The 22,892-nt window shown below is 39.2% G+C and overlaps 1 protein-coding gene across 3 annotated transcripts in view; it reads right to left on the bottom strand.

The window, feature by feature from the left end:
- Positions 1 to 22,892, bottom strand: part of LOC116704400 (alpha-1,6-mannosylglycoprotein 6-beta-N-acetylglucosaminyltransferase B) — a 110,260-nt gene that overhangs the window by 57,167 nt on the left and 30,201 nt on the right. For 2 of the 3 annotated variants that reach the window (XM_032539840.1, XM_032539846.1), the window contains exons 3-7: positions 17,092 to 17,242; positions 8,939 to 9,048; positions 5,237 to 5,313; positions 4,513 to 4,692; positions 411 to 575 (exon numbers count right to left, since the gene is read on the bottom strand). In XM_032539840.1, the coding sequence (XP_032395731.1) occupies positions 411 to 575; positions 4,513 to 4,692; positions 5,237 to 5,313; positions 8,939 to 9,048; positions 17,092 to 17,242 (683 nt within the window). Of the gene's footprint in view, positions 1 to 410; positions 576 to 4,512; positions 4,693 to 5,236; positions 5,314 to 8,938; positions 9,049 to 13,130; positions 13,358 to 17,091; positions 17,243 to 22,892 lie in introns of those variants that run through there. The other variant, XM_032539856.1, reaches the window with a different exon arrangement.

Genomic DNA, 22,892 nt, shown 5'->3' with positions numbered 1-22,892 from the left:
CTTTGAATCAAAATGCTTTTTAGCTAACTTTGAATCTACAAGTTTACTGTAAGAGATTTGTAGATCACTTTTAATCATACTCAATATGGTATTATCTGGTACTATAAGATGCACTGTGTGTCAATGCTTTTCTCTTCTCCTCCTCTCTTCTACCTCTTATGGCACCTTTTTTAAAATAGACTACCACTGCTGTGCATAATGTGTATTGTAACACTCTTCGCACCATTTAAGCTCTTGATCTCACAAAGTCTTTCTTAGCTGCACTTTGCATTTAGCGATGACAAAAAAAAAGTTCTTACAGTACCTGATCACACTTGAAAGAATCAACACTTTACCAAGCATTCTTCTACACCAGGAGGGGAGAAAAAGAAAGGGTGATTCCCTTTCCTTTTCTCCCCTCATTTTCTCACCTTCTTCTGGTCCCTCCATCGTTGCTTCAGCTTGGCATCCAGGCGGTTGGCGGCCGTTGCCCACTGCTGCGCAAGACGGCGGATTCGGCGCTTCATAAAGCTGAGGGACTCCTTTCCTGCCCCAACCTGGTCCAGTAGCACAGAAAGGTCTGTGCGAAAGGCAGCCTGGGAAGGTAACGAATAGAAAGTAAAAGGAGAGATGGAAAAAAAGTGAAGAGAAAGTGTGAGAACGTAGACATCAAGCACAGTCATTCTAAATTTTGCACCAGCAACATGGGTGTTAATCGTAAGATTTTAGCTATGCAAGTGGTGTAACTCTAGGGATGGCAGTGGGTCCACCACTTTGTTCCAGACTGAAATACCTCAACAACTACTGGACAGATGCCCATGAAATTTGTTGCAGATATCTATGGTGCTCAGTGGATAAATCTGAATTTGTTGATCCCCTGATCCTCCCTTCTATCGCCACCAGCAGGTTGATATTTGTGGTTCAGAGTCACATGTCTCAATAGCTACTGGATTACAATGGTATTTGGGGCAGACATTAATAGGCTTTTTGAACTTTGTTGAGTCTCTGACTTTTCACATCTAGTGACATCATCAGGTCAGAATTTTATATTTTTCTCCATTTGTTTGTTTATCCTAGTAATAAGAGAGAGCCATTAGAACAGATGTAGACTCTTAGTTTTGTCTTCTATTAACTTAAATGTTGGTACAACACAGTGAACAGCAACGCAACTGAAGCAAGCAAGATGTGAAAGAGTGTCACCTGCAGATTTAAGCCACTAGCTTTAACAGCTGATGTAACCTGTGCTTGCAAATCCTTTTCTTGTGCGTGATGGTAATTCTGTATTATTTGGAAATGCAAGGAAACATTTAGTGGTAGTTTTTTAAAAGAATAAGCCATTTTGCAAAATGATGCAACGTTTCCGCCGTCACGTTTCTATTTTAGATACCTATTTCAAGAAAAACACTGTCGTAAGAAAACCCTGTTCGCTATTTGTTTTACTATTTTTAGGCTGACTTTAGTTTTAGCAGTCAAAGAAAAGTTACAACAGCATGCATTTTCTAAGTAATGCCATAAACACAGAATACCTTTCTCCCCTTAGAACAACCTTGGCTCAGCCCTGTTTGTGTGTAAGATACAGGAAGACTGTAAATCCACAGTTCAGTAATTTGGGTCAGAGGGTAAGATGGAGGTATCAGTCTTCATTTCCGCTTTGCCTCTTAAACATTTCACTACCGCCACAAATAAAGTGTAGTAAGCAAGGGGACACCATACACACAAAGACATAGTGCACACACATCCATTTAATAACGACTTTAAACATTCATGATTGCTTTGTGTTCCCAAACAAATGCTGTAGAATGCTGACCAAGCCAGTAAGAAGTGTGCAAGTGTGCAAGTGTGTCATTCCACTTGGTGAACATCCAAATTCAAAGACCCTCATTATTGCTGCACAGGCATTAGAGGGCACTATGTTCTTTGCCACCAAGGTGAGAAACAAAGTTCTTCATATTACAATATAGACATATTGGCCTGTATTAAAAAGCAGTCAGAATTAATTGTAAAATTAAGAATGGAGAATTGTCCTTTCCTTTATGAAAGCCATCAAGCATAATTAGGGAAGCCTTTGACTGCTCAATTCATGACTATTAGAAATAATGTTGCTGTTAAGAAGCTAGTGAGCAAGAAAGATACTGTATGTGTTAAGTATGTTTTTATGGGTATGACCCTGCAAAATGCTCACACTCCTGTGGGTGTGTATTAGTTTGACTGTGTAATGAATTAAAGTATTGCTGCTCCATGACCTTAAAGTCAATGTTGAGAAAAGGTAGAGGATTATTTGTTGATTTTAACCAACAATACATTTTATAGTCACATAGACTATTTATAACTGCTTTCACATCCATAAGGTGCCACATTCCTCTTATGCTGAAGTTGTATGTTGGACATGCTGTATATACAGCTGCAAAACATGTAAATGAAAATTATCTGTAAGAAATAGCCTAGGATATATTTAAAAAAAAAGTATCTCTGTGAAAGCTCCTTCACTTGTTTTCAACAATAACTGATAAAAAGAGCTAGGGAGAGAGAGGGAGTGCGAGGGACGTACTCACAGAAAGACGGCTGACTCATTATGAATGGTCCAGCACGGCTCCGTCTCACATGCTATTATTCTACAAACTGGTAAGTTGCATTCAATAACTTCTGTGTTTTCCGCTGTGACCACCGCAACAGCAGAGTTACCAGCGGAAACACTGCACAAATACAGGTTTGCCTCTCCTGCTTAACAATATACAGATGTGTTAATAACCATTAAAACTGTAGACAAACGTCAGAAGCGTAGACCAGCCGCTGACGACGCTTTGTATTTGTTGCTGGGAGCAGTGTGTTAGTGAATGGGGGCGGAGCTGCGCGGAGAGTAAGAGGAGAGATCCAAACGCAGGCACGGCTTTAAAGAAGAGATGGGTAATGTATTGCAACATTAAACTATATCGATATAAACAACATTGCTTCGTTTGTGGAGAGGAAGCGGATGCGAGGACATTAGGTGCACTGGTGAGCTAACAAACACTAACTAGCACTGGTCACTGCTGTTGTCTGAAAATCAACACAGACGGTACAAAATGTTGCGTTTACTAACAAACTGGTAAACCTTGTGACCTTATGACTGACTGCTATCTGTTGTGGAATTTTCCTCCCGTTACTCTATCCTCAGTGACTGTCTACATCTAGAAACTAAGCTGCGCGGTGCAGGGAACTACTCTGACTGGCACATGATCAGACAGGGGTTTACGGAGCGGTAGATGGGCTTTGCAAAAAAACTCGGAGCGCTCTATGAACAGAATGGCGCATTTAAATTATTGCTTGATTACACAAATTTGATCTTGGGAAGCCCAAATCGTGATTAAAATTTGATTAATTGTGCAGCCCTAAGAAAAACACATTTTTTGTTGGTAAAAAAAAAAAAAAAAGACTTATTTGTCTATTCCAGCAGCTGAGTAAAAACAATATTGCTTGTCTAAAGTCTTTTCTTTTCCTCACTCTCTTTTTTTCTTCTTTCTTGACTCTACTCTTTTTCCATTACAGGACTGAAGATTATGGTTTTAATTTTCTCTATTGGAGCGAGCAATTATCATTTAAGGTCACTGTCTACTGAATAGATGTGTTTCAACGCCAACAGCGCAGAAAAGCTTAACATTAAGGTAAGAAGGGCAAATATCTACATGTTGTTAAAGTGAATCATTCTTTTCTATTACTTCACACTATGCATTTGGTTGGTCTTCAATTAAAATCCTTTTCTTTACCCAGAATGCTCTGGAAAGAAATCCACATTCAAAAAAGCTTCCACAAATCATCTACAGTGGCCAAAAGGGGACAGTGGTAATAGTCTTGTTTAAATATGTATCATCTAAATAAAAAATAAAGTTGTTGAATGTTGAGCGGGGTGAAATACAGCAAATAATCAGCTGCATTCTGTGATATTCATTTCTACCCTTGCAGTATTTTACAAATTATAAGTATTTCCACATAACCTTGGTGAACTGAGCAAACTTGGAAAGTCTGAGTTAGTAGCCTGTTTGTTTTTGTATGTGGCTTTTTTAAGCAAACAAACTGGAAATAGAGCAGATCTGCAACCTTGTGTTTATGTGAACTTAATAATGTTATAGCTACAAATGGAGAGACCAATATTGACATATTTATAATCTGTGGTCATAACATTACTGTAGTACAGTAGGCATTGTGTATGTAGTTGAGTGTATGTTTAATATGTATTTTCAATTTCCTTGCGGGGGTCATCCCAAAATAATGAATAAAGAGAAGTCTAAGTCTAAGTATGTAAGTTGTTGTAGTAGTAAGCTAGTTGCTGCTTTCTTAGTACATGTTTGCAGTATTGTTAGTTGCGTTGAGGTGGTGGGCAAATCATAATCACTTGTGTGTTTACTATACACCTATCAACTGTCAACTAGCAGCCTTCACCCACTGTGCATGTGTCTTTCCGAATATACAGTAAATCTGTATGTATGCCTGAAATGTCCATTGTAACATTTCATTTAACTGGTGTCTGTTTTTCATGTTTGAGACTCATCCTCTCACCTGTCTCTTAGGGGCCTTTGGCTGCATTACATACTGGGTGGGGGTGCTGCTGTGGTTCCTCCAGGCCAATGGGGGGCAGAACCACTCTACCTCGCTCAGGTAGACGAGGAAGGAGCAGTCTGAACCGTCGACACCGTAGAAGGCATAGCAAGGGTCCGATGTCCAACGTGCACGCATCCACTAGATGGTATACAGAGACAGCACACACATAAAGTGAGATTTACATTTCCAAAATGTTAGCAAAATCATACAAAGGGATAATTAATTATTTTCTATAACAGTGGTTCCAAAATCACAGAGCCATGCACAGATGATTTCCTACTGGGCTGCAAGAAAACGTTATAACTCAGGCAAAAAAAGCTGAATAACTATATAAAATATACAGGCTATATGAGGCTCGGTTTGCTGTAGTTACGTTTGGCTTGGTTTGTGTCTACCTTACTGTTTCTCACCACACCTTGGGACATGGCCCACCAAAAGGATGGGGATTTTGAAGAAGCTTAAAATCAGTAATGCTTTCTTCAAAGGAAGCAGGGGAGGTAATGGCTATGGGGCATGTGTGTTATAATATCCTAAAATTTAGTCTTTATTCTGCTTGTGACGCCCCTGTTAACTCCACCACCTCCTGCCGTCAGGTCCACAACAATGCTGTCAATAAAGAACACGGTTAGTAAAACCTGCTGCACCATCATATTCCAAATGAAAACAACAGCTTGACACTCACATCTACTTTCCCAGGGCACTCTGGGAAGCGGGGGTCTCTTGGTACTTCACACTGGCCTGATGTCACATCTCTCATTGCTGAAATGACACAGTGAGTGACATTTTACCTCCAGTAGTAAAACATATACATAAAGCATATACGTACCAGAAATCCTCTCCCATTTTTAAAAGGACCTGAACACCTTTTCTCAGGACTGTGTGGGTGTGTATAGACTGATTGAAATCTTCCTGACCCTCTTGTTAGTTTTTTTTGCACCTGTTAGGGCAGGACAAATACCAGCTTTATTATTCTATTGGTGGATGAAGATTTGTGATCTAATATATTCCCATCAAAGCTCTGGCCCACCTTCAACCTGAGCAGAGTTCTAATCGGCCCGATTAACTAAAAAAACCCTGAATGGGTGTTCAGAAGCTTTTAATATAAAGCTAAACAATAAGCAATAAAATGACTCTTGTAAGTAAAATACTTTGCTTCACCCACAATCACTGCTTCATTACTTTGGCTCAACGATAAACATTGCTATGATAAAGCCTGGTGTCCTTCCCCTTCTGCTATCTCCGCCATCGAGTTAGCAAGGGCACCATTGCTGCATCTGGGGCTTAGCAATGCCAAGGACAGCTGTGATTGGTTTTAAGAACTACAAACAAGCCAGAGTGTTTTTCTCTCTCTTTTCTTCCCTTTGTAGCCAGAACATACTCCAACACTGACACAGTGCTGTGGACTGAACGGTGTTCTGGATATTCAAGACTGCTGCTTTATTAGTCTGGGCTTAGCTCACGCAAGTCAGATTGCTTTACAGTAATAAGTGAGTGAAAATAACTTTTCTAACAGCGATTCAACCAATATGCTATTTATCAGCTCATTTAGCAGCATACGGTGCATGTTAAAGCCTATTAAAAATGCAGGTGGCATTTCTTTAATCAAATAACTTTCACAAATTGACTAGAAACACTTGTTGGACCCACAGGCTAACCGCTCACGACTGCCAGGTTTCAGTATCACTTGCATTAACAGCTTTGTTCCACTAACTTTTGGACGTTATGGCAAAATTTGCTTCCTCCATCATGATTGACATCATCGCTTCCAGGGTAGGCTGTACGCACCGTTGGTGCCCATAAATCCCAGTGGTTTCCCCTTGGCAAAATCACACCATATTGGCCCTACTGCAGTGCACACTTTTCACTGGGCCTGACAAAGAAGCACAGTCGTCTCTCACTGCTGCCAACCATCCTAGTGTTACGCTAGCAAATACGTCTGCTCACTTAGGCTGCACTCACTGCATTAATTGCTCCACTGACTTAGTTAACTGCGTCTCTGCTACGGAAGTGAGGAAATACAGAGAAGAGAGTGACTGCAATGATGTTTTCTGAGAGGAAAACCAATGCAGCTTCAATTTCTCAGTGCATTTCTGTCTTTCAATCCCCCCTTTTTTTCCCCTTTTTCTCTGTGAACCAACATATATTTGCCTTTTCTCTAGCTTATGTCTGTTTCCATTTACCTAATGTAAAAAAGACTGTTTTCCACATAAGTCTTCCCCTGGGCTTCTATCCTTCCATTGAAAACATGGACACTGAGACACACACCGATTACAAATATGATTGCAATAGCAACCACTTTAACAACAATTGGAAATATGGTCAACTAACTAGATAAAAAAACTTGACTCCTGTCCCTGCAAGACAGAAAATAAAAAGGACATTCTAATCTCTCTCTCTCTCTCTCTCTCTCTTTCTCTCTCTCACTCTCACTCTCTCTCACTCTCACACATGCCTGACCACGAGATAAATAAACTGCCACTGAGCCGTATGATAATAAAGTCTGCCAGCAGTGTTTCAATTCATCTGTGATTAGAGAAAGCAGCAGTGTTATCATTTTGGCATCGTCCCTGCAGATGCAGTGGGGGGAAAACAAAAGGAGATGTATGCTCATTTATTCTCATGTAAAGAGTTGGGCAATTACCCTCAAGAAAAAACATCAGAGAGGAGAATCAGGAGGAAAGACTAATCATAATGGGGATTAAATTATAAGTGTGTGCCAAACTGTCACAAGTAAGTGTTATGTAGGTTTTGATGAAAATGTTCAAGAGCAAGGGTTGACATGGAAAACAACAGGGTTGGATGGAAGCAATAAAGCAAAGAAGAGATGACTACAATGTCCTGCATGCAAAACCATCCACGATGACTTGATTACTAACATTTATCCCTGTTACCTTCCTAAAAAAATAAAATCAATCTGCTTTTTCTGGTTTTGACTTTTGTGAAGATAAAAAAATACTAGAAATAAATGCTGCAAAGGTGCAACTCTCAGATCTTAATGATTTTAGATTTTGGGGTTGATGTTTTTAATAACCTGTTTTTACCTTTACTGCTGTAATGCGCACAGTGTTACCATATAGTTTTTTTTATGTTTTTTGTATGAAGAATGTCAAACTGGAACTATCAACTGATTACTTTGGGAAGGTGTCAAATATGATTAGTGTCAGTAGAATAATCAGCTAGAGATCCTAATTTAAACAAGTCTGTGACTGTGCGTGTGTGTGTGTTTGCAGATCTGTTTTGTATTCTCTTCTGTTGCTCAGCAGCAAAACAAGTTTAGCTCCAACACAAGCTGACAGCTGTGCATGAGTCCAGCTGTGCTTCAAGTTGAACATTACTGAAGAATTACATTTAATCAGGTAGTAGTGATTAATGTGTACTTCAGGCTGGTGCTGTGTAGTAGTGTATACAGTTTATTGCTCACCCCATACTGTATGTGCGGCCACTTGTATCGGATGTCTACCATGTGTGGACTATGCCATTTTCATTGTGTATGTTTATTTTTTTAAACACTATAATAGGTTACGTTTACCATAAATGAAATGTAATGTAGTCTTGTTTTGCCAGACCCTCCTCCACAGTGCTGCGGAGGAGGGTCTGGCTAGTCCACATAGCATTCCAGGATTGGAGGAAACATGCTGTGGTTTATGGGCATGTCTTAAAGCCAATCACAATCATCATGAGCGGCGCTAAGCTCCACACAGAGCTGCTTCAAAATAGCCTCTGGAAGGAAGTAGTTTTGGTGGAACCTGTACATTCAAAAGTTGTTTTTGTTGTGTTAGAGTTTGGACAGATGGTCTGGCTAGCTGTGTCAATTTACCTTGCAGAGATCTGAGGAGCAGTTGAAGGGGAACTATGCCGTTTGTTTATCTCAATTTTCCTTAACGGAACAGCTTTGAGCCATTGGAATGGTTATATGACTGTTTTCAGGTTGAATGGTGGTCGTCTCGCTCCCCCCTTGCACCCGGGGGCGGAAAAACCACCCAGGCAACTTTGAGTTTGAGACTAAATGTAATGTAATAAACAAGCTGCAGAGGATGTGCAACGGGACTTCAATGTCACTTGTGAATGTCCATGTGTTTAAGATGAATGGATTGGATCAGATGGATTTGTGTTGTGTGCATAAATTATTCTTGTGATTTAATTGTGCTGTATGTTTTATATGGCATTTACAGTATGTAAATAAATCTTCAAAAAGGGACAATGAAGTTTGTCAGATCAGATGCTGTATGATTACACAGCTCAAGAGTCATACACTCATGACATTACTCACTTCTTTTTTTCGACCGTTATACTTTATGTATAATATCTTCTGGATACATAATGTAAAGTAAAGCGAGGGCATAAAGGCATTTCACACTGATAATGATGGGGATTGGTACTTTACCTCTTCCTTGTACAATGCTGTTTTGCAGTATCTGCTCCACCCTGGTGGCCATGTTGGAGACATTCTGGGCTATAGCTTGGATCCTCTCTACCAGGCTGGCTGGTTGAAACCTACACACAGACACACACACACAGACACACACACACACACACACACGTAGAATGAAGAGGCGATAAAGGAATGCAGAAATGAGAGGTACCCTCACAATGCTGTCACACAATGTAAATAAAAAACCTCTGCATCAAGTGGGACATCAAATTCCCAACCACTCATCACCCATTCTTTCTCTCCCGATGGTTTCACCTCACTCTAGTCATGGGCTAGTCTCTCCCCTATTCAGATATTCCTGTCTCATTGTTGTTTCTACCTCTTTTCCTGTCTAACTCTTTTCTCCCCCTCTGCTCTCTTGCCTATCCTTCTCTGCTTCCCCTCCCTGGCTTTTCACATCTCAACAGATGTAGAAGTGTTAGTGGGAGATGCAAATTGTTAGACACTTGGTTGGAGCGTGAAATAGAAAAAGACCTGCACTGTTAATACCACTTCCTCTGTGGGGTGAGAGACTTCCCATTCACATAATAAGAAGTGTGTGAAATGTGTGTGTTTGTTGTGTGTATGTTTGCATCTGTTTGTGGGCTCATTGTAATCTGTATATTTCCAAAGCATCTGATTACATGATTTTACATCTCACAAACCCAAGCCTGCGTACACACACATGCTCATGCTGCTGTGCCCGTTATGTCCATTCAAATAACCTGATTTCAGTGTGCATTGTGTGAGTGCCTTCCTGTTTCTCTGTATTCTCTAATCAGCAGATGGTATTAATTCTCATTAAAGCCAGGAAATTAAATACAGAATAAGAACACATTATCAGAGTGTGATCAGAATTAGTGATATTGTGTGTGTGTATGTGTGTGTGTGTGTGTGTGTGTGTGTGTGTGTGTGTGTGTGTACACAGGATGGACTGCAAGACTGCTTAACTGACTAACCGAAAGAAGCTGCATGAACATTAATTAAAAAGTCATGGGACCAAGGGCCTAATGCAGATAAAGTATGTTTGTTGCTTTACAAAGTAGAAGCAAAAAAAGGAGACACCAATCAAAGTCACAGGGAGCCTCCACGCTCCATTAAAAGCTTTGTAAGTGTCACTTCTAAACGTTGCTAAGTGTGTTTGCATCTTGTTTAATATGTTCACTACAACAGAAAAGTAATTATTCTCTACTGCATGTATATTTCAGGGGCAACAGCTGACTTCAAAACCTGAAATTTGCAGAAATAATATTCAGTATTTCCGCTTTTGATCACTTCTTTTAACAGATAAAAACAAACATTTCTGACCCCATGCCAATAGATGCCCTTCATTCAGAAGCTACATTTTCAGCATTATCAGTATTAAGTAAATTATCTTTATATTCATAATTTAACTAAAATTATTAAAACTTTTGATTTCTATTTTGTATTGCTATAATGTTTTTTTATGTTCTGTGTGTTTATGTCTTGTGTTTCTGTTTTATTAGTGCACAACTAATTATCCATTGGGAAAAAAAGTGAGTTACAGCATAATCTTCCAGTCCTTGAGAATTGAGCTAAGCATAATACTCCATCCATCAATCCTTCAATGTTTTGCCCAGATGCAGGTCTAGGGCCACTGTTGAAGCAGGCTAAGTAATATAGTACATACGTCCTTATCCGCACCCATATTCCTGGGGGATCCAAGGATACCTCCACAGCAAAACATCTGCATTACATGCCCGAACCACCTTAACTGACACCCTTCAATGTAAAGGCCTAAATGTAAATCAAGAGCTTTGCGTTCAGGCTAAGCTCCCTCTTCAACACAACATTCCGAGGCATTGCTGCTGATGCATCGCCGATCTACCTTGATCAATCTCCATCTCATTAGTAAAGATTATTTTATGGGCATTTTAGGCCTTTAATTGACAGGACAGCTGAAGACATAGTAAAAGGGGAGAGAGAGGGAGAATAACATGCAGCAAAGGGCCGCAGGTTGGAGTTGAACCCGGGCCCGCTGCGCCGAGGCGTAAACCTCTATATATGGGTGCCCACTCTACCAACTGAGCTATCTGGGCTCACTCCCCCTCACTAGTTAACAAGACTCCAAAATACTTGAAATCTGTCCTTTGAGAAAGTCCAAACCTGAAAGGGGCAATTAACTTTTCTTCTGGCAGAGTAGCGTAGCCCGGATTTGGAGATGCTGACCATCAACCCTGTCGCTGTACACTCCATCCAGCATTTTCTGTAAGAGACTTCTCATTTTCATACCAGCTAGGGATATACGACAATAGAGTTGCCCCAATAGAGTCTTCCAATGTTGGATCATTCATAGTTTTTCAGAAGAGTAACTGTGAACTTATTCATTTTTTGTAAGTGTGGTTGTTTGATGCCAAAAATGGCATTCCCCTCACCAAAAGTTAAATCTCCACAGTGTAAATAACCTTTCCAAACATGCTATGCGTGAAAGCACCCTGAAACAGTTCTCAATAAAAGCATCTGATAGAACTAATTATAATTTCACCCATCTACTCCACGCAAGTGAGGCAAATACAGAGTACAGTATGTGTTAGTGAAAGTTATTACCTAATATTGTCTTATAATGAGAGCCAGTATTATACTACAGAAGGCTATAAAATTATATGAAAACAATAGTATTATTGCATGGAACATTTCACAAAAGTTCCCAGCTGTTAAAGATTACAGCTACCATGGTACCTGTCCTATAAAAGTTGCAATGTTTTTAGCTTGAAGGACAAAACCTTTGCTTGGTAAGCTGAGCAACCCCTGATACTATACAGCTCTCTTTGGGGGGGGGGGGTGGTGCTTCATGTGAAAAAACTGCGCAAGTTGGTCTCTATTGGGGGGGGGGGGGGGAGGGAGACTTGACCTTCTAATCTGAGTTCCTATGTCTATTACAATGTGAACTCATCCCTAGAGATGAACAGAAAGAGAAGGAGAACCGGAGTATCATAGAAAGACTAGGGCAGATAAATGGATTAAAGATTGAGAAGGAGCAGAGAGGACTGCACAATGAGATCCAAAGAGACAGAAAGAGAAATATACAGTGTGAGAGTCGTGGCAAAACTGGAGCAGACAGAAAATAATTAAAAGGACATCCACTACAGCCACAGCAAACAGACCAAGAGTACCAGGGGGACCATTTTGTTATTACTGTAAGAATGAAAAACAATAAAATAAAGAGATCATCTGTGCCTTCGTGTTAAAGTCAACCAAACAGCTTGACTGAAACATTAAACAATGACTATGATCAAAGAATAAAGTATATACATATTTGATGGCCCACTGTTGCGCGCTGCTTGCAATGAAGCTTTCTCCCTTTTGATGAATGTAGACAGTTTTACAAATGAGGTGAACAAAACTAAAATTAGGAAGAGCAAAGAGAAGACAAAACAGGGGTAAAGTATAGGGGAAGAAGTGACAAGAAGAAATCCACTGATGGATGCCAACCAGACATATGAACACTTGAAAAGAAGAAACTGAAAGAGAGGCGGTAAGAGAAAATCAATGATAAAGAGAGAGAGGGTTTCTAAGGATACAAAAATGTGTTCTTATGCTTTCCTTATCTCTCTTTCTTTCTCACTTTATATAATGAGCTCATCCTTTTAAAAGAGAAGAGGACAGTTCTGGCAGCATCCCATCAACCACATCTTTCCAGGGCAGGAGATGCATGTGACAAGGCGTCAGCATGAGTGTTTGTGTGTTTGTTTGCATGAGTTGATCTTTTCCACCCCATGCCATGGTGTTAAAACATTACACTAACAGCGCTCACTCCCCTCCAACGCTTATTTCTGCACATATACAAAAGCAAACACACATGCATGAATGCCCACAGATGCACACACACCAACTCTGTTTTTTTATGTACAGTGGTAAACAAAATTAGGTTTGAAAAGCATTTACAATGTTGTTTAATTCTCCAACTGATCTATGCACAGAGCGGCTGAAATTAGGAAAGAATGTAAGTATCTATTTTGCTTTTCTGAGTAGTTCCAGCAAAGGTGGAGTATAACAGTGGCTTGAGTACTATGGAAAAGAAGGCCTCCTGGGATAAATTTTTTGATACTGGCGGTGCTTAGATGGGTGTTTAAGGGAGGAGAAATAGGTAAAGCCAAACCAGACTACTGATCTTTACAGAGTGTATGCCCAAGGGGAGACTTACCAATCTTTCCTCTCATCTGCTTCATGGTAAAACAGAGTGAATCAACTCTGCGTCCTTTCCCCTTCTTAGTTCCCCGCCTTCGTTTTCTCAGGTTTTTGCTGTCCCTCTCCCTCCCTCGTTATATTCCCTCCATTTTCTGCTCTAACGAGTGGCTGCCCTATGGGCAAATCGCAGGCTAGGGACTCAGACATCAAGTCCCATTCGCCACTACACAGGAGTGTGTCAGCACCAATGAAGCTCACACAGAGATTACACCGCCCAGTGTTGTGTTTGTGTGTTTGTGTGTGTGTGTGTGTGTGTGTGTGTGTGTGTGTGTGTGTGTGTGTGTGTGTGTGTGTGTCTTCCTTTGAAAGCGTGCCTGACTGGCCTGGATTTGGGATATGTTTTATAAAGCTCTCTCTTCCCATTTGTTCCTCTCCCTGCTGGCTAAAATAACACATTACCACGTCACACATGCTCAACAAAATTTCTCACACACCCTCTCTCGCTCTGTATATGTGGACGAGGAAGATAAATAGTAGAAAGTAGAAAGGTAAAAGAGAGCAAGAAAGGATTGGCAGAAAGAATAAAATGTTGAGAGTATGAGACAGAGACACAGGAAGAGAGGGTAAACGAGTAATGGAATGAAAGAAAGTTTAGCTTTCTGCTCACTGCTTTTGCATTTTTGAGCACCTAGCATTTTTGCAAGAGCACCCTGAAAGTCTCGAGTTAAAAACAACTTCCATTGTCTAACTGGATGAAATGAGAGGTGAAGGGGTTTGTCCCTGCCTAGCAACAATAATAATAATAATTGCAACAAGCTTGAGCTTTTAATTTTAAATTGTAGGCTTTAAAAAAAAGTAGTGCGGTGCACCTTTCAACCTGCAAAAGAGCACTTTGTCTGATCAGAGTCTTGGGTTGAAGCAAGTTGGGTGTCATGGGGTGCCTGCTTGGGTTTGAAGCCTGGGTCTCTGAGTGGAAGCTGAGTGCTTTTCCCCCTAAGCTACTCAGACACCCCAACTAAACACTAATATAATGCTATTTCAATCATGCATGCTATATTTCACTCCCACATGACCAACTCTGTTAATAAAACATGTTTACCATATAGACTAATGCAAGACCTGTCAATTGATATCTTAAAGTAATCCTAAAACGTGAAAAATCCTAATCATGGAAATCATCAAAATTGTTCCACCGAAATTGTGGAGAAATTAATATTTTCAACTAAGATTACAGGTTTACCTAACTTTAGCATGTAGCTACATGTAGCAGTATATCAAATGTAAACACTGCAGTAATGGGCCTGCAGCAGATGCCTATATGAAGATATCCAATCCAAACTGTTGGAAGCAGTGTTCAGAACAGTCTGAAATTTTAGATTTAACATGCACGTCCAACATGTAACATTATATAAAGAACAACACACTTTTCCACTTTGCGTCAAACCATCTCAGATGAGCTTGGGCCCAGAGAAGCTGGTGGTGTTTCTGGGTGTTGATATATGGCTTTTGCTTTGCAAGGGAGAGTTTTCACCTGCACTTATAGATGTAGCAACAAACTATGTTAACAGACAATGGTTTTCCAAATTGTTCCTGAGCCAACGTGGTAATATCGTTTACATGGTGATGTTGGTTTTCAATACAGTGCCGCCTAACGGATTGTAGGTCACGGGCATTCAATGTTGTTATTTGGCCTTGCCGCTTACGTGCAGAGCTTTCTCTGAAACCTTTGGTGATATTATCTGTAGCTGATGAAATCCCAAAATTCCTTGGAATTGTACGTTGAGAAACGTTTTTTTTAAACTATTGGACTATTTGCTCATGCAGTTGTACAGAATGTGTTAAACCTCACCCCATCCTTGCTTGTGAACAACTGAGCCTTTTGGGGATGCTCCTTTTATATCCAATCATGACCAATTAACCTGTTCACCTGTAGAATATTCCAAACAGGTGTTTTTTGGGCCTTCCTCAACTTTGCAAGTCTTTTGTGGCCCTTGTCCCAGCTATTTTGGAACGTGTTAAAGGCATCAAATTCAAAATGAGTAAATATTTGCAAAAAAAACAATAAAGTATATCAGTCTGAACATTAAATATCTTGTCTTTGTAATGTTTTCAATTGAATATAGGTTGAAAAGGATTTGCAAATCATTGTATTCTGTTTTTATTTATCTTTTACCCAATGTCCCAACTTCATTGGAATTGGGGTTTGTAGGTCCCATTTACAAGACTATGTTATATACTATAATTATATAATAAGATACATATATATACAATACACACACACATAAAATTATATATATATATATATATATATATATATATATATATATTATGCCCCTTATGATGCAATCAGCAAAAATAAGTAAAAGTGTAATCCTATCATTTGTTACTAGATTAACAACTAATGTAAAGAGACAATGCATTACATCTATCTGTAATTTATCAGCAAGTCTAGTCACTTAGGGCAAACTGTTCATTAACTACGTTTAAAACATAATAGTCACACACATTGATTTCATCTCTTGTGTTTAACCCTAATTACACCCTGAACACAACCCTCTATCCACCCTAACTACCCCCTTCAAGGCACTAACTAGAAATTGATTTCTGCTACAGTAACACATGCATGAACCATCCTTGACAACAGACACCCTTAACAGGACACTCCTCCCCAGTTGTACCTTAAGAGTTGAACAGCTCCTCCCCACATCGAACAGCCCATTACTAGACATTGATTGCAGTTAACACCAATGCCAGAACGTATTAATCGTTCCATCCTTCTGCTCTAGCGCCTCTGGGCAGATCGGAACCTGAGCGCTTATCTGGGATCATTTAACAAGGATTGAAGAAGTGAGGGGATTTCTGTCAGTGTGTATCACTCCTGCTGCACTGAATTTAGTCAGGCTTTTTGAAAATGAAAGGAGTCAGAATGGAAAGAACGTTAGATAGGAAAGACAAATTGGATGTTTTGGTACTAACAGGGAAAGAGTGGAGTAGTTTATTAAAAGCAGTAGCAGAAAGGTCACACAAGACTTGTCCGTCTGTAGCAGTGATTTTGTGGTAATAGGCAGCAATTTCCACAAGAGTCCATAAGAAGGGGAAAAAATGAGAGTAAAGATGAGAGAAAAATACAATAAGGCGAGGAGTAAAAGGAGAAAAGATTGAAGTCATGACTAGATAGAGAGGTAATGTGCAATACGAATGACAATGAGGAATACATCTTAAATATGTTGGTGTCATCATAGTACAGTATTTCATGGCTATCTGCCATAAAGTGTGTCATCTCTCAAAGCTCTACCAGCTGTTCTCTGTTAATACACACCTGAGCTGACCAAAGCACTCCTGATAGTGTAACATTAAAGCATTATCTCTATGTCTAAATATATTTTCTTTCCATTTATAAAAGGACAAAACAATGCTTACAATATTAAAGCCATATTGTGCATTTTGGAACAATTAATTTCATTACTTAAATACTAAATACTACAATTTTGCTTAAGTTAAAAAACTGAATTTTTAACTTACAAATAACAATAGGATTTGGTGTTTTCATAGGAATAAGGATGAAGCATAGGCCATGTGGTTGCATTATTTTTTATCAAACAATAAGATGTGATCGTTAAGGTGGACACAAATTGATAGTTAGCTGTGCACATGCCATACGTTTACCATGACAAATTTGAAGCCTTACCAGCTATGTCAAATATTGTCCCTTTATTATCACTACATATATTTACAATTGGCCAAACATTAATGTTACATTTATGTTAGCCACAGTTTCTAAACTAGTTAAGGTTTTCAAAAAATAAAAGGTCAAAAAAAGACTCATTTTGAAAATAAATGATTTCTTCATATAATTTTGATGTGAATATCACAATAACCTGTTATACATAGGGAGAACTGATTCGTGTTAAAATAATGTTGGCGGTTACAAAACAGTTAGACACCAAATTAAACAGTAAAATGTAAAGTCAACGTACCTGTTGATAGCAGAGCTGAGCTCATCCAGGCGCCTTGCGTCAGTGGTGGAGGTGTTGTCGAGTTTGGATAGGCTGTCCATCCTCTTCAGAATCACCTCCAGCATGTCACTGATCTTCCTCAGCACACCACGTGACTCCACGCCTCCCAGCACTGAGAGGAGAGAGAGACATAGAAGGTGAGACGGGAGATGAATGAAAAGCTGGACAGTGACGTTCATAACAAACGTGCGCATTAATCATAGAGCCTGCAGCTCTTCTGGCGGAGTAGATGGCTGTTTTCTTGTTTTGGACAAACGTCTCTATACACTTCACTGCAATGTAGATCAAAAGCAAATTTCCTTCTGTTGTGTGCCAAACAATGCCAAAAATGTTCAATTAGATTGGTGGTAAAACACTCACATTCTACCTTCCTCATGTATTGACTACCAGTGTTCTTCTAAGACATTTTATGAATAGAAAATGGACAGTTCATCTGAAGTTAAATATATATTTTAAAAGCAACCGTACAACTTCTCTTTAGTGGTATTTCTATGCCATAATATTTTTTTGTTTTCATAACCCTAAATTACAAAGTGGGGCTTCAAAAGAGAACAGTATAATCCATTTGTTAAGCTTTTTTCTTATTTAGTTTAATACTTTTTTAGTTTGTCAACCTACATTTTATTCACTCCTATGTTTTGAGGTGATGTGAGACTGTCAGATGTCAATTTCGGCAGCTGCATTAAACATCAAGTACATGACATACACAGACCATCATAAGAAAAATACCACTCCAAACCCCTAATACCACTTTAACCTCATGAGTGCAGCTATTCATCACTTAAGCCTGTGTATAATTTCTCATCTCAAAAACCAAAAATTAGATTATCTCAGTTTTTTAACCTATCCATCTAAAGCTTGATATCTCATTTTCTTTGCCTACAACAGTGCCCTTCGCCCAGTGCTGTATTCTGATCTCTTGTCATAAACTAGCTTTCGTTCAGGCCAGACACCTAGACACTCTTGAGTCTGATGTGTGAATAAGTGCTCACCTTTATATCCTTTGATATGAGAAAAACATCCAATACTACGAGTTATGAAAAGCCAGAAAACTAATTACGTTGAGGCTCTTTATTTTTAGGCTCTTGTTCTGTGTGTGTGTGTATGTGTGTTGGCCAATTTATTTACTTGACCCATCACAGCACAGAGGGCTTTCTGTAGACAGAAAGAATTAAATATGTATGTAGTTGTGTGTGTGTCTGGAGAGATGAATACACCATTAGCAGAATTGAAAAGTGAGTCTTAACACGGGCGGCTATGGCTCAGTGGTAGAGCGGTTGCCTGCCAATTGGAAGGTTGGTTGGTGGTTCAATCCCTGGCCGTGCAGTCCCATGTCAAAGTGTCCTTGGGCAAGACACTGAACCCCGAGTTGCCACCGATGCTACGCATCGGAGTGGGAATGTGTGTGAGTGTTTATCTGATGAGCAGGTGGCACCTTGTACGGCAGCCTTGGCCACAGTGTGTGAATGGTGAATGTTTCCTGTATGATGTAAAAAGCGCTTTGAGTAGTCGTTAAGACTAGAAAAGCTCTATATAAATACAGCACATTACACACACACAGGGTCAGAGTGTACTGTATGTGCATTCAGTCATAACGGTCTAGAACAAAGAAGACGACTGAAAGGTGGAGACACCGATAGCTTTTTTGTTTAATGTCTTTGCCAAACTAATCTCTCCTAGACTGTATATGTCTAACCCATTTTTTGTAAGTGCTCGTAGAAAAAAACAAAAGAATAATCTTATAAAATAACAAGTGCTGAGGAAATTGGGTCATGTAGTGGTGACGAGTTGGGCAGTTTTTGCTTTTATTACACTTTTTAGGGCTTTCCCTTTCAAGCAACAGAACGACAAATTTTAACATATACAATACCGGTCAAAAGTTTGGACACACTTTCTCATGGGAAAGTATGTCTGTACATTTGACTGGTACTGTAAAAGCATGGATTTTTTTTGGCAGTTTTGTAGTTCATATTGCTACAATGGTCTATACAATGGTAAGGCTGTTTCTATTGGATATGGGGAAATGAGAATGGATGGAAGACATCATCAGTGATCGGCCCCAAAAATCCTGATCGGAGCACCCTTAAATGAATTATTAATGTTATTGAGAAGAAATTAATACTGAGTTAGCCAAGTTAGAGGTTATAAACTATTGTGTGCAAATTAAAATAGTAGGTGAACACTAATCAAACACATAACAAACAGGAACAGCAGAGTAACATGATAATTATAAAGTTGAATAAGGGGTTCATACAAAAAATTTTAAATTTTTAAAAACTGCAAATTCAGACTGAAGGATTTGCTTGATAATCTGTCATGGTAACGGGAATCTGATTTCAGTGTGTATACTGGAGATGCATTTTAATGTCAATATAAGTGTAAGTTTAACAAATGTATACAATAAATCCAAATTCCATGACATAGTTTAATGCAAGAGAGCCTAAGAAAATCTATCCACTTCAATTTGACACCATCATTAAATGTACAGTAACCACACGGGCTGCAGTGAACAGCCTTAAAAGATACAGTTTTGGACACAAAGGTCAGAATGTATTCTTCTAGCCTCACATCAGAAGACTTGGTAGAGACCATACTGACACTGTAAACACCTGGATTACACTGTCAAACTACTCTATCAAACCCTATGTCTGCTGCTTGACAGGCAATTACAGCCAATGGGCTTCGGTGCCTAACAGCTCTGGTGAAAGGTCATTGTCTGCCTCGATCTCTTGCAACAGCCGAAAACTAAGTTCAGTTACTTATCTTCTCAGCAACAGATGTATTCGTCTCAGACTGGCAGTGTCATTTCCTTTGCCCATGATGGATCACTGTGTCAGAATGTGCCAGTGGGTCGCTCTAGTGACAACTTTGTGATTGGCTGATAAAGAATGACATCCATGTTGACAACTTTACTCAAAGCAGAGACACTACTTGTATTTATATTTCTGTACTACATGTTTGTTACTACACTATACGTACCTTGCCCTGTATCTTGTTCTGTACATTGATTTTAGCTTGTTGTTGTGTGCACCTTATGTTAATTTGTTCATTCTTCTTCTATGTACTGTATTGTATAAAGATGGTTGACAATAAAGTCTGTCTTATCTTCTCATAAGTGACACTTCTGATCCTGCAACAGACCAAAGTGAAACTGATCAACATCTACAGTGTAACTGAGAAAAGCAAGATGTTAGATCCATACAGATGAGAGTTCCCTGATGAGAAACAGGTAAAGTCTGCCTCCCCATTACTGTTAATGCCCACAGCACTGACATATTTTCACTACATGAAAGAAACTATCCTGATTTAGCCCAGCTTTCACCTTTTGTTCAACCTTGTAAAATACAATACAGCCTCTTTGAATAAACATTTTAAAGTACATTTGGAAAATTACAATTGCAAATATCATCTTAAACATGCATAATAAATATTCCATTACTAGCAAGATGGTTAGTTCACGTGCACTATGACAGACTGAGGCTAAACCTTTATAAAAGGTCACTGCTGAAAGCAAATTTAAAGTGTGAGTTGGATTGGCTTTTAATAGTAATGGTTGTCTCTAAGGGTCTCACTATTTCAATTTTAATTTGAAATAAACCTGAAATTAAGTGAATATCTCAAACTTTGAATTAAAAAAATTGAATCGTTGATGTTGCCACACCCCCATGTCACGTTGGGTTGGCTTGCCAAGCGAAAAAAACAAAAAACAAAACACGTGTTGAAGTGCTGCGAGTCAACCTCCTCTGACTTTGCTAAAGCCAATCAAAAGCTAGCATGGCAAATGCAGATGCAGAAGACCCATCAACAGAACTTGAACCCCCTCCTCTTTCAATGAAGTCACCGGTGTGGAAGTATTTTGGATTTCCAGTAAGTTATGTTGACAACGGTCGCGTGGTGGACAAAAAAGCCACAGTTTGCAAGTTCTGCTATGTGTGTAAGACACTTAATTGTTCAGAGAAGCCTATGGACATGGCTGTTTTATTGTTTTTGTTTGTTTTGTTGTGAACTTGAATGTCATCTTCTGCAGTTACAAAAGAGAAACTAGATGGCAGGTTATTTTGCTTGAGTTTCCAATTAACTAAAGATCTAAGTTGTTTTTCTGTTATGTTGTTCATAACTGTTTTAAAATTGACCATGTAGTGTGATACATTGCGAATAAAGGTCAAATATTTTATTGCATAAAAGTCTAGTCTTAAAATGGCATAACAACCTGTGCTTTAAAAAAATAAATGTAATAATCGAGAAACGAATTGAACCGTAACCTTGATGTAATCAAATCAAGGATTTGGTGAATTGTGACAATCCTAGCTGCCTCAAGGACTAAAATACCACATTTGGCAAGTTTGAGGAAAAAAAAACTAGCCAAAGGCATCATGAAACAGACTGATAGAGAGCAGCATGCTGTAGTAAGTCAACCGTTTTTGTGAGTCTTACAAATAACACGTTGCCAAGTAGACAAAAAAGTGAGAAAAGCTGATTTATGTGTCACTACCCTGTGGTTCCCAGTTATGCTGCAATGGCACATTTGATCCCAAAAAATGATAAAATGGAAGAATAAAAAATAGGTAGAAAAGTGTAGACTTCTAAACTGCTAACTAATAAAATAGAATTGCGGAGCAAGTTATTTATCATGCATGAAGAAATAATTCTCTCAAGAGATCAAACAAAAGTGTTTTTTTGGGGCCTTCAGTCATGAATCGCTCACAGAGTTGCTGTACTGTTTGAGTGACTACCTGTTTGTGTAAGATAAAAGCAGACTTAAGATTCAATGAGAGTCAAAGTGGTGAGCTAACAGGACCACACTGCTGACATACTATGTCATGCTATGTTTGGCTTTATCCACTGGCATGGGGTGTAGTAAACACTTATAGACACACGCACACAGAGTTTAGTGTCTCTAAACGGACTATTGAAAACTGAGATGGAGGCTGTTAGTGTATGTGTACTGTATGAGTGTGTGCATACTGTAGCCTAGACAGAAAGTTGGCCAGTGTCCCTAATCAAATTTCAGCTTCTGAGCTGCACAATCTTGACAGTGAGAACAATTAACACTAGTGACTGGAAATGTAACTTCACCAGGAAGCATACAGAATACTAAAACTAATATCATAAGTCACTGTACATGTCTGTGTTTATATACTATGTGTGCATGTGCTTATGAAATAGTCACAGCGTGTGTGTCTGCTAAATTTATTATAATGAAAATGACAGAAAGGGTCACTCAACACTAAATAGTTATGACTTCCCTCCATCAAATTCCTTTTTCATGTCACCAAGTTAAAAAATGACATTTGACCAAGGCTGGGAACATTATTTCTCTGTGTCAACTGTACCATAAAAAAAGACATTTCATGTCTCAGCACAGTAGGGTGCCACAATAAAGAAGACAAGGACGTGTTTCTACAGGATAAGCATGTCTTTGAATAAGGCATGTAATGTTTGCAGAGTGGAATATTATAGATTTTTTTTCCATTATGGTTGAATGCAGGGCAAAAAAGGCTTTAAAGCAGTGGGATTCCTTCCACAAAAAGTGATTTTGCCTGGAGGTGCCTGTGTGAGTATGTGTGTGTGTGTGTGTTAATGTTTGTAAAAAGGTCACAGAGAGGGCACTCTACAGCCGGGTTAATGAGTGGGTTGTTGCTCTGCTTTATTGCATGGCTAATAAATTCATCCATCCATCCATCTTTCTCCACTTATCCGATATCGGGGGCAGCAGCTCCAGTAGGGGACCCCAAACTTCCCTTTCCAGAGCCACATCAACC

This window comes from Etheostoma spectabile, chromosome 2 (genome assembly GCF_008692095.1).
Source record: "Etheostoma spectabile isolate EspeVRDwgs_2016 chromosome 2, UIUC_Espe_1.0, whole genome shotgun sequence".
Lineage (NCBI taxonomy): Eukaryota > Metazoa > Chordata > Actinopteri > Perciformes > Percidae > Etheostoma > Etheostoma spectabile.
The sequence above is the reverse complement of the archived record's forward strand: the minus strand, read 5'-3'. Positions and strand labels throughout refer to the sequence as shown.